The following is an 18,266-nucleotide window of genomic DNA, read 5'->3' as shown; positions in this document are numbered from 1 at the left end:
CAATTTCATATTTGATATTAATAACTTTTTTTTTAAATTACAATAATAGGGTAAAGTCCAAATAACAAATGTGACTAACGCAACTTAAACTCAAGTCATACCTAAGATGAGGAACACCTTTAACCAATATACTATCACATGATGTTCTCAATAACCTAATTTTAATATATGTATATTTAAGAAGTAAAATTTTATTATATCCTACAATGTAATATTCAATGTGGATAATCTCAAAAAAAGATTTTATTTCTGATTTATTTAAAATGTAAAAGTAAACCATACCATATACCAAATATTAAATAAATTCATTAAATAAAGAATTTAGTCATTATCAACTATTCTATTAATCATATCATATAAGAAATATTGATTAAAAAATATTTAATAAATAATTTAGTTATTATCAACTATTAATTTAAATTTTCTATGTAAGCACATATTAAAAATTATAAGCTGCAAAAAAAATTATAAATTGAATTAAAATCTATAAACAGTATAAAAATATATATGGAAATTAAATTAATAAGAGACTTTATTTAATTTGTTAAATTATATAATTTTTTTTGGTGAAAAATTAAAATTACAAAGTAATTAAACTAGATCAACAAAGGAGGATACTCAAACAATCTTAAACTGAGGCTTCTAGTGCAAACTGACTTAGCTAAACTATCTGCAATTGAGTTCTCTTCTCTAGGCAAATGTTGAATCTTCCACTATTTAAACATATTCAGGACTTGAAATGTTCTCCTGATTAGGGTAAAATTAGAGTTTCTGGAAGAACCATCTTGAATAATGTTAACAGCCTCAATATTATCAGTTTGGATTCAGACTTTATTGAATCGTTTTTCCAAAAGAAGGTTTAACCCTTTCAAGATCCTTCAAAGCTCAGCCTCCCTCACTGTGCAATTACACAAATTATATTTTTGAAATTAATGTATTAACATTTGATATATATTGTAAATTAATGTTTTAGGAAAGAAGAAGAAGTTAAGTAGGCATTATAAATAATGTGAATCATTTTATGTAATGTTTTAATGTAGAAATGGAAAAATAATATTTTATGTGTCAGAATGTTTGAATACTATAATTGTACATTGGTCAAGCTCGAAGATTTGTTTGAAAAGTGTATGTGTTTGGGTAAAAAAATAAATTCAGTTTAGAAAATGAGTCAAGTCTCGAGTAAGACTTTTTTGACTCAGGTCCGGTCTGGTCTAAATTTGCAAAAAAGGGAAAAATTTTGTTGTTTTCTTGCTTTTTTTCCATTGTTTTGCTGTCATTTCACTGTATGTTGCTACTATTTTGTTATTATTATTTGGATATTATATAAGTCTTATTTTATTATTATTTTTGTCACTATTTTAAAGGTATTTGCATATTACGTTGCACATATCTTAGTGTTATTTTAAGTATACATATATTTTTTTAAAAATTATTTTTAATTTGTTGGAAAAATTTTATTCTAATATTTTTAGTGTATTGATAAATTATTCGTTAATGCCTATATGAAAAATGCACATTAAATTAATTCAATATAACTAATATTTATCAAATGAGAGTGAGGCAAGACGAGTCGATTATAAAGATATTCAACAGTAGCAAGAGATAATGATTTTCATATTTTAACATCCACAACCAAGCAAGAAGAGAGGGTTTATAAAAATATATTCTATTCAAAATTTTTAAAAAACTGTTTAAGCTTTGTTTCGGAATTAATTTGGGGCTTCTATGTTATTTTCTATAGGGTTTATAATTGAGTTTTAAAGTTAAGATCCATGGAATAAGGAGGAGACTTTTAGGCATTGATGATAAACACGAAGAGTATAGATTCGAAACCCAGTGAAGATTTAAAGATGTTTTTCTAAAGGCTGAATTTTGTTCTTTGGTTCTATTAATATCCAATAATTATATTTAAGCATTGTTGATACATAAAAACAATACTTATCATTGAATTTACAAAATCGCATGATTTTAAGTTTAGATTAGAAGAAAAATGCATTAATCATACTCAAACTCATGATCCGATGATTGATTGTTATTCAGCAATGGTATTAACTAAACTAAAATTCAATTAATAAAATTATTAAAAAATAAATTATTAATCCAACACTAACAATGCTATAAAAAGTAATTCCAAAAATATATATTCTAACCCAAAAATACGACAATAAAACAATCAGTTAACAGACATGTCTTAATCAAGATCAACAACCGTCAAATCAACCAATAAAGTTTCGCCACGTATACAATCTTAGCCAACCAGAACAATGTTTTGTTAAGACAACGCAAACAACGACCAATACGACAGATATACTCCCCTCCACTAACGTACGCTATCTCGACCCATTACTGTCCCCACTAACTTACACCTTCCCCCATATCCATAACTCATTATTTAAGATGAAGGACAATGCAATCCCATTCATTGCCTCTCAAAGTTAGTTATTTTCCAAAAGGTACTTCCTTTTTCATTCTCCCTTATTTTTTGTTTTGTTTCAAAAAAAAAAAATTACCATTTTCATTGGTGATGATGTTTTCCATTCTGGGATTTGGTTAAAACTTCAAATAAGTTCTTTTTCAGTTTAAATAGATGAGCTGAATCTTGGGTTTTTTTTTTGTGCATTAAATTTTATTCAGATTCATGGTATCCATATAGTTTCCAACATTCATTAATGGGTTGTTTTTCAAGTATATATTACTGTGATAATTCTTTGCAAATGGTCCCTAAAAACTAATCTTTTTGAGTAATTTGTAGCTGTTTGAGCGATGGTAGAATCGAGACAATGGATTTTGGACAATACATAGTTAGGAAGACAGTTGTTAAGGATTAGGGGACTATGTAGTTAGCAGATACACTTATGGTTCCTGTTTCCATTTTGTGTTTCATGTAAAGCTTTAGCTTAATGGTAAACTTGAGTGGAACATATATATACATATTGGAAATTGTCATGTTTTTTCATGTAATAATGTTTTACTCTTTTTTTGTAAATTGTTTCATGAATTTGTGACAATTTGGTGTTTTTTTTATCCTAAATGCAGAAACTGCATGGTTCTTGATTGATTGATCAAGAATCATCTAAGGGTCATTAAGATGAAGTCTTTGCTGTTTCAATTAATATTGGTACCATTTGTTATCTTGAACTTTGTCAACAATGTGAATGCTGGTATCACGAGTAGATTCGTTCGAGAGGAGTGGCCATCGGTTGATATCCCTCTTGATCATGAAGTATTTGCAGTTCCCAAAGGAGACAATGCACCTCAACAAGTGAGATTTTCCCCCTTTTTAGCAGTAAATGTACAAAGCTTCCTACACTGAGATTCGAGTTTGAGTGTCTGATACAGTATTGAGTAGTTTTCTGGTTAATAGAGAACGATATCTCGGTAATATGGGAATATGACCTCCAAAAACTCTCTAAAATACACGAAAATCATGAAAAACTTTGAAAACAGAACACTCACACACGATTCCAAGCAACATAGGGGACTATGATATTCCTAACATGCATGTTTTTTCGACTGTAGGTGCATATAACACAGGGGAACTATGACGGAAATGCTGTAATAATCTCATGGGTTACATTTGATGAACCAGGGTCCAGCAAAGTTCAATATGGTAAATCTGATAAGAACTATGAATTCAGTGCAGAAGGGAAAATGACAAACTACACCTTTTATAAATACAATTCTGGCTATATTCATCATGTTCTTGTCGACGGCCTTGAGGTACACTAATGGCTTAACTATTATATGATATGAAGATATTGGTTGCTTAATCATTTGTTTATTGTTTCTCAGTATGATACCAAGTACTATTACAAGATTGGGGATGGTGATTCCGCACGAGAGTTTTGGTTTCAAACGCCTCCGATGATCGGTCCAGATGTTCCTTACAAATTTGGAATCATCGGTGAGTGTTTGTGAGTACCATGTTGAACATTTACTAGCATTCAAATTCGAAAAACATGTATACCTTGCAGGTGATTTGGGACAGACGTATAACTCGCTGTCCACACTTGAGCATTACATGGAGAGTGGAGCACAGAGTGTGTTGTTTGTAGGAGATCTTTCTTATGCCGATAGATACAAGTACAATGATGTTGGTATACGGTGGGATTCATGGGGTAGATTCGTGGAGAAAAGTACTGCTTATCAGCCATGGATATGGTCTGCTGGGAATCATGAAATAGAGGACATGCCTTATATGGTAATTACAAAATCATATTGTAGAATCATTTTTGTTTTTATTGTTTTTAACTTCAAGAAAAAACATATGCAGAATGAAGTTACTCCATTCAAATCGTATCTACATCGATATCCTACGCCTTATTTGGCTTCTAAAAGCAGTAGTCCTATGTGGTATGCTATTAGGCGTGCATCTGCTCATATAATCGTGCTATCAAGTTACTCTCCGTTTGGTATGTTACTCATGTTCAACATCAATGTCTGATGCATATACGAAAAAGAAGTTGAATACCCGAGTTTGAGTAACATAGTTGTTTTTTGTTGTTGTAATAGTGAAATATACACCTCAATGCAAATGGCTCGAGGAAGAATTAAACAGGGTTGACAGGAAGAAGACCCCATGGCTCATTGTGCTTGTGCATGTTCCGATCTACAACAGTAACGAAGCACATTTCATGGAAGGTGAAAGTATGCGAGCAGTGTTCGAAGAATGGTTCATCCATCACAAAGTTGATGTAATCTTTTCTGGTCATGTCCATGCTTACGAAAGATCCGTATGTTTCCTTCCCTTAAATCTTTTTCACTCTGCCATACTTGAGAGCTCAAAGCTTGAATCCGAATATCTACAACCCTTCATAGAACCCTTACACCAATACTAATAGTAAACTCAGGTCTTATGAATACTATGTTTTCACTAGATTTGGGTCTATGTCGTTACGATTGTTGATATCTTTTCTGGGATCAACACTTATATGTTTTCCCTATGAACTTTCAGTATCGAATCTCAAATATAAGGTACAATGTATCAAGTGGTGAACGTTTCCCTGTACCGGACGAATCAGCTCCTGTTTACATCACTGTTGGAGATGGTGGAAATCAAGAAGGTTTAGCAGGAAAGTAAGTACAAAGTCCGAAATCCGTCTTTGATACATACCAGTATAACAATCAATCTATAAGAAACGGCATTTTCTTATTGTTTTTAGCAAATGTTATATCGATGGTGTAGGTTTAGAGATCCCCAACCGGATTATTCAGCATTCCGAGAAGCCAGTTACGGCCATTCGACACTGGAGATCATGAACAGAACACATGCACACTATCACTGGAACCGAAATGATGATGGGAAAAAAGTGGCAATTGACTCATTTGTATTGAACAATCAGTACTGGTGCGTAAACATAGGTATTAGACCCGAATATTTTTCTAAAAAAGTCCGGATAATATAGTCGAGACTTGGTTCCTTGCAGGTCAAGTAACGTGCGAGAAAGGAAACTAAAGAGGCATTATTTGAATGGGATGAGGATGATTGCTTCTTCATGAAAAGATAATATGAAGATATATCATCTCTGGTAGTCCTTGATGAAGTTTCATTGCAAGAGATGAAAATACCAACAATGATAAGAACAAGAATATATATATATCCTACACCTTGTTTGGCTTCTCTTGCAGTCATCTTTTGGTCGTCATATATATATATAATATACATATATATATCCTACACCTTGTTTGCAAGAGATGAAGTTTCATTGCTTGGAAATGCAATATCTCGAAGTGATTAATAAAATTATCATTGTTCAGTAATCAGGGTGGATGGTCATTATAATTCATCTATTTTTTAGTTTTGTTATTGGAGTAAGTGTTACTTAGGGTTCAGAGTATTTTTATATAGTCCTCAATTATATAAATTAATATTTATTTAGATAATTTTAATTATTTTAGTATATTTTTGTTTGTTAAAATAATTATATTTTTAACACTTCCGCAAATAAAACTAAATATTTCAAAGAAATAATTTAGGATTTAAGATTTTTATATTAAAAATAGAAGGAGTGGATAATTTATTAAAGGAATTCGAGACATATGAGTGTTGAAGCTCCTTTCATTTATATTAGGTAATTGGATAATCCAACAAGTTGCATCGATGTATTTTGAATTTTGATGTTGGGTTCGTTAAATAATCCAATAAATTACATCGATGGTTTTATTTTTTAAAAATAAAATCTTAAATTACCTGACAAAATCGATATTACTATAAATATGAACAATTTTGTCTGTTTCAAAAAAGAATCAATCTTAGTAATTTATTGAAATTCCCCAAATCGTATTAAATAGAACATAAAGCTTAGAGGTTTATATTATAAATTTTGGTTTCACTTCTCTTTTCATATTAAAAATAGACTAAATTCTCTAAAATAAACAATTATAAACCATATAAATAAATTATCGTAATTAGGTTCAATAGTTGTTCAATTGAATTCACATGACCTGTAATCAAAATGAAAGTTATTATGATTTTATGAAAAATTTAATACTAAAAATAATTAAACTTATAAAAACAAAAATTCTATGTCAAGGAGAATTTAGTAAAATTTTCTTTTAAATAATCTTAAATTTCGTTAACTAAATACATATATATTACATTCCAGTTAAATAAACCAAACAAAGTAATCTTATATTCAGCCCGTAATTGTTTATCTTTTTACAAATATTCATATTCTACTCAATGTCATCGAGAAATTATTTTATGGACTCTTCCCACCACATCATCCATAACCCTTTTCCAATTATTTAATGATATTTCAATAATTTTTTTTCCATATCATTGATACATAATTTTGATAATTCTTTTACCCTAAACCCGTAATCTTAAATCTTGAAGCTCAAACCCTGAATCAATTTTTTTTACCCTGAATTCAAACCTCAGATCTCAAACCCTAAGCTCTAGCTCAAGAAATGGGGTTTCAAATTCGAGGTTTAAGGTAAAAAAAATAACAAAATTATGTATCAATAATATAGAAAAATTGATTGAAATGTTATTTAATAATTAAAAAAAGACCGTAAATAATATAATAGGAAAGATTCATAAGATAATTTCTCCATCATTATCTAATCTAATTCACCATATTCAAATAATACTTAATTTGGCGGCACATATCAAATTATGGTTGAAGTTATTTGACAATATTCAGATAACTCTTAATTATCTGAATTATCATAGTATGAAATAATGCCTTCACTCATTTTTTATTGGTTTGATTATTTTTGGACATCAATTTTTTTTTGTTAGATAAGATAGGGATGAAATTGTAAGGATTTGGGACTATTGATTAATCTAATCAAGCTTCAATATGATTTTTTTTTTCAATACTACTAAAAATGATTGTTTCTTTTATGAAAATAAATTGAAGTTTTTAATATTGAAAATAATATATTTTTTAAATAAAATCAAGAAAAAAAATATTATATTTAATATTTATTACCTAAGTTTAGTTTTAATGTTCAATTTGATACTCGTATTTTTCTTTCTCAATTAAGCATCTGAGTTTGGTTGTGATGTTTAATTTGATCTCCAACTTTTTTTCTCTTAATTAAGTGCTTATGGTTTTTTTTTTACTATAGCACATATGTCAAATATTCATTGGGTCACATAATACCATTTAATCTAGATATCAAATTGAATATTAAAGTGAAATTCATGTACCGAATTAAACATTGAAACCAAACTCAAATACTAAAATAATTTCAATTAAATGTTTTCAATGTAGGTTTAATTAGAGATACAACTCGAAATTAATGTTGATTCAATCTATAATTAAATTCTCATGAAATCAATTTTATTGATTAAATAGTCATTAAAATTTAAATTTGATGGTTTCGAATTATAAAAAATACATATTAAATTGGATTAAATCTAAATTAGATTAGTCGATTGAAGACGTAGATTTGAGTATGTTGACACGCATTATTCTTCTATTTATGAGTTGAGAAAGAATTATGAGTAATTCTAAATATTATTTCAAAGAAAATAATAATCATAACTTATAATAAAAATATTTATTTAAAAAAATTAAATCTATAAATTTAAACAAAATTTATAACTTATATTTTAGATCAACCCAAATTTAAATAATTATACATAAATTTAATTCGATCCGATCTCATCCGACAATAAATTCCTCTAAATAAAGAAACTCAGATTGTGAACAGATTAAATGATCGTCATCGTCAACCATATAATTAACGTTTCATTGAAACAAATATTAAAATAAAATAAAGCATATTATGATAACATAACTGACAAAAAAACTTTATTTTATAAATAATTAAATTAACTGGACCGTCTTAAAGTTTAAGTGATTTCAGCAATAATCTGACACGTACATATGCCAACGTTCCATATTGAAACAAATATAATAATAATAATAATAATCATAGTAGTTTATGGTTTTTTAATTGGATACACATGCATTATATCATATGATTAGGCCAGTTGGTCTGGACTTCTCTAGGAACAAAACACCTTCTATTATTTGATTTGACAGCAGAAATTTTCTCCTTTGTCAAAAAAAGAAAAAGAAATTTTTATTAGTAAATAAATTAGAAATTAATTAATATGATTAATGATATAAACTAAAAGAAAAGTATAAAATAAATATTGGAATATGCTATAAAATTATTCCATTAATTTATAAATTTGAAATTTAATTTTTATATTTAAAATTATTTTACTAAATAGAGATTAATTTTTGTTTAAATTCATTAAAATTGAATAAGTAAAGTAATTACAAAATGTTTCAAAAATATTTAAATAATTTAGAAATTAAAACAGTATAAAAAAAACTATCATGATTTAAATATTAATATTCATTTTTAATAATTTAAAATATTATTGATAATTTTTTATAGATTTTTTTATATACATTTTAAAATTAATCTATTTTAATGTTAAAATTAATAATATTTGATTTTTTTATAATTTTATATTTATCTTTTCTCTTCTTAATCAATAAATATAATTATCTCTTATTTTATTTGAAAACTATAAATTTAATTTAATAATTATTATTAATATGTGTTTTTATAAAAAAAACTATATCAAAGCTTAATAATTTAATATTCACCAATTTTAATATTTTAAAATTAAAATTTATTAATTAAGTCAAAATAAAATTTAAATTTAAAATATAAAAATTCTAAAAAAAATTAATTTAGAAAATTAAAAAGGTAAAGAGTAAAAGAGTATTTTATCTAAATTGAAAATAAAAATTTCAAATGAAAAGTCTTACACATTAAAAAATGTAAATAAATATGATTATCTATTTTTTTATATAGAACCTTGTAATATATAATATATGATATTATGAGACTAGAATATAATTTTATCGATTTTAAAAAATAATAATTATAAATTGAATTAATTTTAAGTTTATAATATAAATTAAACCTCATGTGATAACTTGATGGTCAAGAGTATTCATCGCCTTAAGTGTGACTTAAATTTAAATTATTCTAATTGTGTTGATTGTTCGAATTTTATTTATTATCGTAATTAAAAAAAAGTGAATGTTTGTATTCGAAGTTTTCAACCTTTTAATTGAACTATTTGGTAATGATTTTTTTCACTTCCTTTCTAAAAAGTGTGGTCTCTTTTATTTACTTTTAAAAATTTTGGGTAAAGTTAAAAAAGGAAAAATTTGTCATAAATGCTATAAAAATCTATCCCTAAAACTACATTATCCTTTTTTCCTTTTTTTTAAAAACCTATAATATTATTATTTAATATATTTTTAACCCAGTGAAATTTAAAAATCATTAAATACTATATTTTTTTAAATTTTGGCGCGTAATTGGAGATTGTAAAAGTTTGATCCTTTTAAAATATAAAATTTTATTTTTTAACTCTTTAAAATAATAAAAATTTTCTAACTTCGCCTTGTAAGGAGTTTTTAATAAAATATTATTTAGTAAAAATAAATTACAATTATTAGGGATTTTTTTGCTTATGAAAATCTCTATATACAAAATTGACACCAATATATATATATTTATAGAATCAAATTAAAATTTCATTATATGACAAAGACTGCGTTTAAACCGTAATAAAAGAAAGAAAAAACGTAATATTCCTTTGCTCCTAGTCCTAGATTCACTCTGGAGATTGTGCATAGCCATTACTATTTCAGCTTTTTTTGCAACAGTGTTCTTATCGTGTAAGCAAGAAACAAATTCCATTAACAAACCCATTATCATCTTCAATTTCCTGTAACACACACAAACACAAAAAGAAATACCCATCACCTTGTTTCAGCTTCTCTTTCATTCAATCTATCACCGTTCTTCTTCCCTTCAAGGAAATGGCGGGTAACGATTGGATAAATAGTTACTTGGAGGCGATTTTGGATGTGGGTCCTAACTTAGACGATGCTAAATCGTCGTTGTTGCTCCGGGAACGAGGTAGGTTCAGCCCCACCCGTTATTTCGTGGAGGAGGTCATTACTGGATTCGATGAAACTGATCTACATCGTTCTTGGGTTAAGGTGCTCTTTGATTTGTTATGTTTGGTGGATTGTTTTTTTTTTTTACTATGGGTTTTAGCTGATTTTTTTAAAATGGTTGCTATAGGCTCAAGCAACGAGGAGTCCTCAAGAGAGAAACACTAGATTGGAGAATATGTGTTGGAGGATTTGGAATTTGGCTCGGCAGAAGAAGCAGGTTCTTTGGTTTATTTCTTTCTTTTTGGATGGCCTTTTGTTCTTATTCACCATGTTTGGATTGTGATTTAAGATGTTCAAATGTGGAGTGATCATGGATTGTGGCTGGAATGGAATGTGAAGCATAATATGATCGGGGGGTTGATTTTGTTTATATTTATTTATTTTTGATATTTTGGGTTGAATTGGTCTACTTATAAAGTTAGTGAAAAATGTGAGATAAAAATGGTGAGTCTAGCTGATTAGTTGAAGGGGTTGATGCCTTGATGGAATGTTATTTAATGGGTTTATATAGGATTTTTCAATTCTCTAACAATTGATACTCAGTCAATACAACCTTGTTAAGAGGATTTTGTTTGCATCATTTGTTTGTTTGCCTTTTGCTTCCACAAGCGAAAGGCAAAAAAAGTGCGTTTGCACAAAAAAATAGTAATGTTTGAAGTAATTCATATGATTTGTACAGCCACAAGCAAACAGAGCCTTTTTTTATCTAGCTTTACTGTGGTTGAATTAGCAGGCTTAAGCTGGTGCTTTGGCAACCTAAGCTTGATCCTTCCTCAATGCTTAATCGCTAAACATAAATGGATTTTTCTTTGAATTCAACTTAACATGTTTAGGAGAAAACAAAATGCTAATTTAACAAAATGCTAATTTAATTAAACTTAACATGTTTCGGAGAAAACAAAATGTTAACGTGTTTCGGAGAAAACAAAATGCTAATTTAATTCAACTTAACGTGTTTCGGAGAAAACAAAATGCTAATTTCATTCAACTCAACACGTTTCGGAGAAAACAAAAAGCACTTTGGCTTTATCCATAAAACAACTTTTCAGTGTTCTTTATGTGCAGTGTTGATATGCTGTCTAATTTGTTTTTCTTTCTTCAAAATTAAGTTGCTGAGTTGGAGTTGTTTTGACTTTTTAACAAAATGAGAGTTTCCTGTCCATTGCTTAACTAATGAAGAAATTTTTAACGAGACTTCGTTTGACTTCAGAGTTAAATGTATAATTTTTCCCTTCACAGAGTTGTGGTTGACATGATTAATAATAATTGGTAAACTTGAAAATTTGATTTTTCACTATCTTAATGTAGTAAAAGATTCTTTTGGTCTTTGTGATTAAGTGCTAAGCCTTTTGATATTTCTTTCTTTTGTAGCTTGAGTCTCAGTTGGCCCAAAGAAAGGCTAAACGCCGTCTTGAACGTGAAAGAGGCCGTAGAGAAGCAACTGCTGATATGTCTGAAGACTTATCTGAAGGGGAGAAAGGAGATATTGTTAGTGATGTATCGGCTCACGGAGAGACCAACAAAGGCAGATTGCCTAGAATCAATTCTGTTGATGCAATGGAGACTTGGGCTAGTCAACAGAAGGGGAAAAAGCTATACATTGTACTAATAAGGCATGAACTGAACTCTAGTGGTTTAGTTTTTTAACGTGGATGTAACTTTGTGTTCCAATATTTCAAGCATTTTGTTAACTTTAGTTTTTTAACATAAATTCCGGTATCATTTAGCATAAAAGCAATCAGTTAGCTTCTGAAAGGAAATCTAGTAAAGGAAGGGAGGCGGGGGTGAGGTGGGGGGAACCCAATTTTGACAGTTCATGCAGTCTTGATGATATTCAATGTTCTTAACTACTAGTTTCCATGCAGCCTTCATGGTCTAATTCGAGGTGAAAATATGGAGCTTGGTCGGGATTCTGATACCGGTGGTCAGGTAATTAGGTTGTCGAAACTTTTCTATCTAACTCCGGTCATAGAAAACTCATCCTATCGCTTATGCTGATAAGTAATGAAACTTTTGCTGTCTATAGGTTAAGTATGTTGTGGAACTTGCAAGGGCATTGGGTTCAATGCCGGGAGTTTATCGGGTTGATTTACTTACTAGGCAAGTTGCGTCACTGGATGTAGATTGGAGCTATGGTGAACCCACAGAGATGCTGACACCAAGAAATTCAGAAGATTTTATGGATGAGATCGGAGAGAGCAGCGGTGCGTATATTGTACGAATACCATTTGGTCCAAAGGATAAATATATTCCCAAAGAACTTCTGTGGCCTCACATCCCTGAATTTGTTGATGGTGCACTTAGCCACATAATACAGATGTCTCATGTTCTTGGTGAGCAAATTGGTAGCGGGAAACCAGTCTGGCCTGTTGCCATCCATGGACATTACGCAGATGCAGGCGACTCTGCTGCTCTTCTATCTGGTGCTTTAAATGTACCAATGCTTTTTACTGGCCACTCACTTGGACGAGATAAGTTGGAACAACTTTTAAAGCAGGGCCGCTTATCAAAGGATGAAATAAATACAACATACAAAATTATGCGTCGAATAGAGGCTGAAGAATTATCTCTTGATGCCTCTGAAATAGTCATAACCAGTACTAGACAGGAAATAGATGAACAATGGCGTTTATATGATGGTTTTGATCCAGTCCTGGAACGTAAACTGCGTGCAAGGATCAGACGTAATGTCAGCTGCTATGGAAGGTTCATGCCTCGCATGGTTGTAAGTTCCGAAACATTAAACTTTGCAAGGTGGTTTCTTAAATGTCAAAGAGTGCTGTTCAGCTTTGAGCTTGGCTTATGGACAGTATTGCATGTGTAGTATGTTATTTCTTTGAGCTTGGCTGGGCCAGGCACATTGTTTGATGCTTACTTCACTCTGATAAACATGCAAACATGATTTTTCTCTTGCTATTTCAGAGGATGTTGATTATGTACCTGTCTCTTTGTTCAGATAATTCCTCCTGGAATGGAATTCCATCATATTGTCCCACAAGATGGTGATATGGATGGTGAGGTAGAAGGAAATGAAGAACATCCATCTTCCCCTGATCCGCCTATCTGGTCCGAGGTTCTAATCATTCCTTATGCATTTATTACGAAGTGCTTTGATTTAATGTGCCCAAACCCAAAGATATACTACTATATCTCTTGCTACCGTCAAATTGATACTAGTTTTGAACTTGGTATTTTGTAGATAATGCGCTTCTTCAGCAATCCTCGGAAGCCTATGATACTTGCCCTTGCTAGGCCAGATCCCAAAAAGAACATCACTACGTTGGTCAAAGCTTTTGGTGAATGTCGTCCACTACGGGAGCTTGCAAACCTTGTATGTTTGAATAACTAATGAGCCTTCCTCTTACTGACAGTTTTTGGAAAGCTGAAGCACTTTTATTGCTGCTTTCATTTAATTCTACTTTTTTCTTTCTTTGGTGCTCTATAGACGCTAATCATGGGAAACCGAGATGGAATTGATGAAATGTCAAGCACAAATGCTTCTGTTCTTCTCTCAGTGCTTAAGCTTATTGACAAATATGATCTTTACGGACAAGTGGCATATCCTAAACACCATAAACAGTTTGAGGTTCCTGATATCTACCGACTAGCAGCAAAGACAAAGGTAATATTTTATTTCTTCCTTTAGTGTATTTTCAACTCGTAGATGGCGATATTCTGGGCTACTTCCATTACATTGTGCATGCTTTGAACTTACCTTTTCTATTTGGTCTCTTTGTTACAAAACTCTTATCTGGTTCCCAGTGCCAAATTTTTGTAATAACTGCATTCTACTTGTATTATCTTATTTGTGAAAGGACTATGTCATAGCAGTTGTTATCCATGCCAATTTATATATACTATTTAGAGAATTGATATTTAGATTGTGGAATTTCTGTATTTTGTTGAGAAGGGATGTGACTTGGATTGTTTTGTTATTCTATCACTGAGACACTTGGTTTGGGTATCTTAGTATTCTTGTTGATTCTTTGGCCTCAATATCTTATAAAGTTGTTATAAGCTCTCATAATTCTCTCTGAATAGTATTTGCCTACCTCTTTTTCTTATCCAATCTTCTTGTGCAGGGTGTTTTCATCAATCCAGCTTTTATCGAACCGTTTGGGCTTACTTTGATCGAGGTGTTCTGCAAAATAAGTTATAAATAGTGTTTATTTCATTTTAGTTCCAAACCATTTATGACTTTGGCTCTTTTATTGCAGGCTGCAGCTCATGGTTTGCCTATTGTTGCCACCAAAAATGGAGGTCCTGTTGACATACATCGGGTATGACTCATCAAATATTTTGTTTTTTACTTGACATCAGAGAATCACAAGCATTTGCAAGAATCCGACGTTTGAATCACAGCGGTGATAATCAATATGAGATGTTTCGCAGGTGCTTGACAATGGTCTTCTTGTTGATCCTCATGACCAGCAGTCTATTGCTGATGCTCTTCTGAAGCTTGTTGCAGACAAGCATCTCTGGGCAAGATGCCGTCAAAATGGTTTGAAGAACATTCACCTATTTTCATGGCCAGAGCACTGTAAAACTTACTTATCTCGAATTGCCAGTTGCAAACCAAGGCATCCACAGTGGCAAAGGAGTGATGATGGAGGTGAAAGTTCAGAAACAGATTCACCGAGTGATTCATTGAGAGATATACACGATATTTCTTTGAACCTAAAGTTTTCAATGGATGGAGATAGGAGTGGAGCTAGTGGAAATGATAATACTTTAGATTCCGAAGGGAATGACCGAAAGAGTAAGTTGGAGAATGCCGTTTTATCATGGTCAAAAGGTGTTTTAAAAGATCAAAGGAAAGCTGGATCCGGAGACAGAATTGACCATGGTTCCAGCACAGGTAAGTTTCCAGCATTAAGGAGGAGGAAACATATTTTTGTCATTGCTGTGGACTCCGACTCCAATGAAGACCTTCTTGATGCTATCAGAAAGGTTTTTGAGGCTGTCGAAAAGGAAAGGATTGAAGGCTCTATAGGTTTTATATTGTCAACATACATGACAATATCTGAGATACAGTCTTTTCTAGTCTCTGGAGGCTTGAACGCTAATGATTTTGATGCTTTCATCTGCAATAGCGGTAGTGATCTCTTCTATTCAACTATTAACCCTGAAGATGGTCCCTTTGTAATTGACTTCTATTACCACTCACACATCGAGTATCGTTGGGGTGGGGAAGGATTGAGAAAGACTTTGGTCCGTTGGGCTGGATCGGTTACTGATAGGATGGAAGGGAATGAGGAGCATATTGTCACTGTTGCTGAACACCTTTCAACCAATTACTGCTACACTTTTGAAGTGAAAAATGCAGGAAGGGTTAGTTTTCTTTCATTAAGGATGAAGTCTACTTTACATTTCTAACTTGTCTAGCATGTGATAATATGTTCACATATGTTTATGATTTTCTTTATGATATCATGGGAAACATCTATTTTATGTTTATGTTCTTCTCAGGTTCCCCCTGTTAAAGAGCTCCGAAAGTTGCTGAGAATTCAAGCTCTCCGTTGTAATGTTATTTATTGTCGAAATGGAACCAGGATAAATGTTATTCCGGTTTTGGCATCTCGTTCTCAAGCCCTCAGGTAGAGTTTTTATGTTTCTTTTATTATAAGCTTAATTAATGCTGCTGGGGTTCGATCCCTGGTTACCGGAACTAAGAGTCCGAAACTCTACCAATGGACCATGTTGCTTGAATATCCATGTTTGACACACGTGTCCGAAACATATTCTGATATGGGTAGGGGATATGACCCTCAAAGACTCTCCAAATATTTAGAGAAAATTGAACAACCCATTAAGGCCATTTATCCGTGCCTGACACTCTCAGTCACACCCGAGTCTGAGTTTGTTTCGATCAATATAGTCTAAATGTGTAGTCAACAAAGCAATGCAATTTTCTCCTTTTCTTTCTCCGTCCCTTTTCTTCATGGGGAATTTTTACGGGTTCTATTTAGCCAACAAAAACAGCTTTGAGATGTTAATGCTTGAACTTCTTTCTCTTCTCCGATCTTCCTCAGGCTGTCAGTTGCTTTTTATCTTTAAATGGTTGTTTTCATGTTTGCTCATTGGGATTTTTTTCTTTTAATTGTTCTTAAACTTATTGTATTTAACTATATATCAATCCAATGACACCCCAAACACACATTTCAGGTATTTATACGTTCGGTGGGGCATCGACCTGTCGAAAATGGTGGTTTTTGTTGGAGATTCCGGGGACACAGATTATGAAGGTTTGCTTGGTGGGGTGCATAAAAGCATAATATTGAAAGGAATTTGCTGCAACACGAGCAATCAACTGCTCGCCAACAGAAATTATCCGCTCTCTGATGTCATGCCCGTCGACAGTCCCAACATTCTTCAGACATCTCAAGATTGCACGAGCACAGACGTTCGAGAATCCTTGGAGAATTTACTCAAAAGCTAAGAAAATTAAGGCCAGGCCTCCATTCAAGATTCTCAGCAAACTCCGGTCACCTACCGTACTTTCTCCAGCGCCTGCTCGGGACTAGTAAAACAGACCTTTAAGCCATGGACTTCACAAGGCTGATAGATTTTCCTTTTTCTTTATTACCCTGAAACATAAAAAGAAAAAATCTAAACATATATCCCTTATATTTGTACATTCCTTTCAAAACTGTCCTTTTTCTGTTTGGTTTTGCAGCAAATAAAGTTTGAATACCAGCTGTTGAACTTTAATTTATATATGGCTGTTGTATCATTAAAAATGTGTGGAATTGGACTACCTTCAAGCCTGTATTTGGCTTTGTTCTTATCATAATAATCTAATACCAATGTGGATATTATTTAGTCCCTGGACTTTTCAAATTAGTCAGTTTTAATCCCTATACTTTTTAAAATTTAAAATTTTAGCCCTAACCCAAACATTAACAGTTAAATCTGTTTGGTTAAATTCAATTACTAATCTTGTACTATGTGTACAAATGTAGATTTGGTCTATATTTTCCAATTGGACCATTCTAGGATCTTATACTTTTCAATATTTGAAATTTTAGTCTCGGTGCAAATGACAGCAGCTAATCCATTAATTGTAATTTTAGTGAGTGATAAGTGAAAATAACAAAAAGATATTGTATTAAACATGATAATATGTTTGTCGCACCAAATTTTGAAAATAATAGAACTTAATGAATTTAGCTATTATTATTTGGTGAGAACTAAAAATAATCAAATTAAAGTGAAGAGATAAAATGGTAAATTTCCAGTTTTCATCCCTTTACTATAATCAAATTTAGAATTTAATCTTTATATTTTAATTTTTAATTTAACATAATAATTTGGATCTCTACTTTTTAAAATGACATTAGTTAATTCAAATAGTTATTATCCTCCAATATTTCGGTTAAAATGCAGACATAAATTGTTCTTAAAAACTCTTTTCTAATACAAAAATCTATCTCAATATGACAAGTCAAGTTATATAACAATGGTCAAATTGTAATTTTAATCCCTATATTACGTTAAAAATTAATTTCTATACTTTAACATTTTATATAATTTAATACCTCAACTCAACTTTTATAATCTAAGACCTTCCTTACATGACACACATCCATCTCTCTCTCTCTCTCTCTCTCTCTCTCTCTCTCTCTCTTACCTTATAATAAAATTGTTAAATTTCAATTCTTATCCCTCTATTTTTTAAAAGATTTTATAACAATGGTCAAATTTTAGTTTTGATCCTTATATTACATCCAAATTTGAGATTTAATCTCTATACTTCAATTTTTTTACATAATTTGATGCATTAACTTTTACAATATTATTAGTTAGCCTAAA

General features: G+C 31.0%; 2 protein-coding genes across 2 annotated transcripts; both read left to right on the top strand.

Annotated features, from left to right (window-relative positions):
• Positions 1–2,331: 2,331 nt before the first annotated feature.
• Positions 2,332–5,760, top strand: LOC121212594 (bifunctional purple acid phosphatase 26). Its single transcript, XM_041085684.1, has 10 exons — positions 2,332–2,453; positions 3,037–3,262; positions 3,520–3,720; positions 3,793–3,904; positions 3,975–4,201; positions 4,274–4,412; positions 4,513–4,733; positions 4,955–5,076; positions 5,186–5,347; positions 5,427–5,760. Exons 2-10 carry the CDS (start codon positions 3,089–3,091, stop codon positions 5,497–5,499), a joined length of 1,431 nt encoding a protein of 476 aa, XP_040941618.1. The 5' UTR covers positions 2,332–2,453; positions 3,037–3,088; the 3' UTR covers positions 5,500–5,760.
• Positions 5,761–10,035: 4,275 nt separating this feature from the next.
• Positions 10,036–17,276, top strand: LOC121212592 (probable sucrose-phosphate synthase 1). The gene is made up of 13 exons (XM_041085682.1): positions 10,036–10,496; positions 10,582–10,671; positions 11,826–12,067; positions 12,320–12,383; positions 12,481–13,179; positions 13,411–13,527; positions 13,654–13,785; positions 13,900–14,076; positions 14,537–14,590; positions 14,672–14,734; positions 14,847–15,785; positions 15,924–16,051; positions 16,620–17,276. Exons 1-13 carry the CDS (start codon positions 10,314–10,316, stop codon positions 16,891–16,893), a joined length of 3,162 nt encoding a protein of 1,053 aa, XP_040941616.1. The 5' UTR covers positions 10,036–10,313; the 3' UTR covers positions 16,894–17,276.
• Positions 17,277–18,266: the final 990 nt, after the last annotated feature.

The sequence above is a fragment of the Gossypium hirsutum genome, chromosome A13 (genome assembly GCF_007990345.1).
Source record: "Gossypium hirsutum isolate 1008001.06 chromosome A13, Gossypium_hirsutum_v2.1, whole genome shotgun sequence".
Classification (NCBI taxonomy): domain Eukaryota; kingdom Viridiplantae; phylum Streptophyta; class Magnoliopsida; order Malvales; family Malvaceae; genus Gossypium; species Gossypium hirsutum.
Note: the sequence above shows the minus strand (reverse complement) of the source record. Positions and strands in the feature narration are given on the sequence as shown.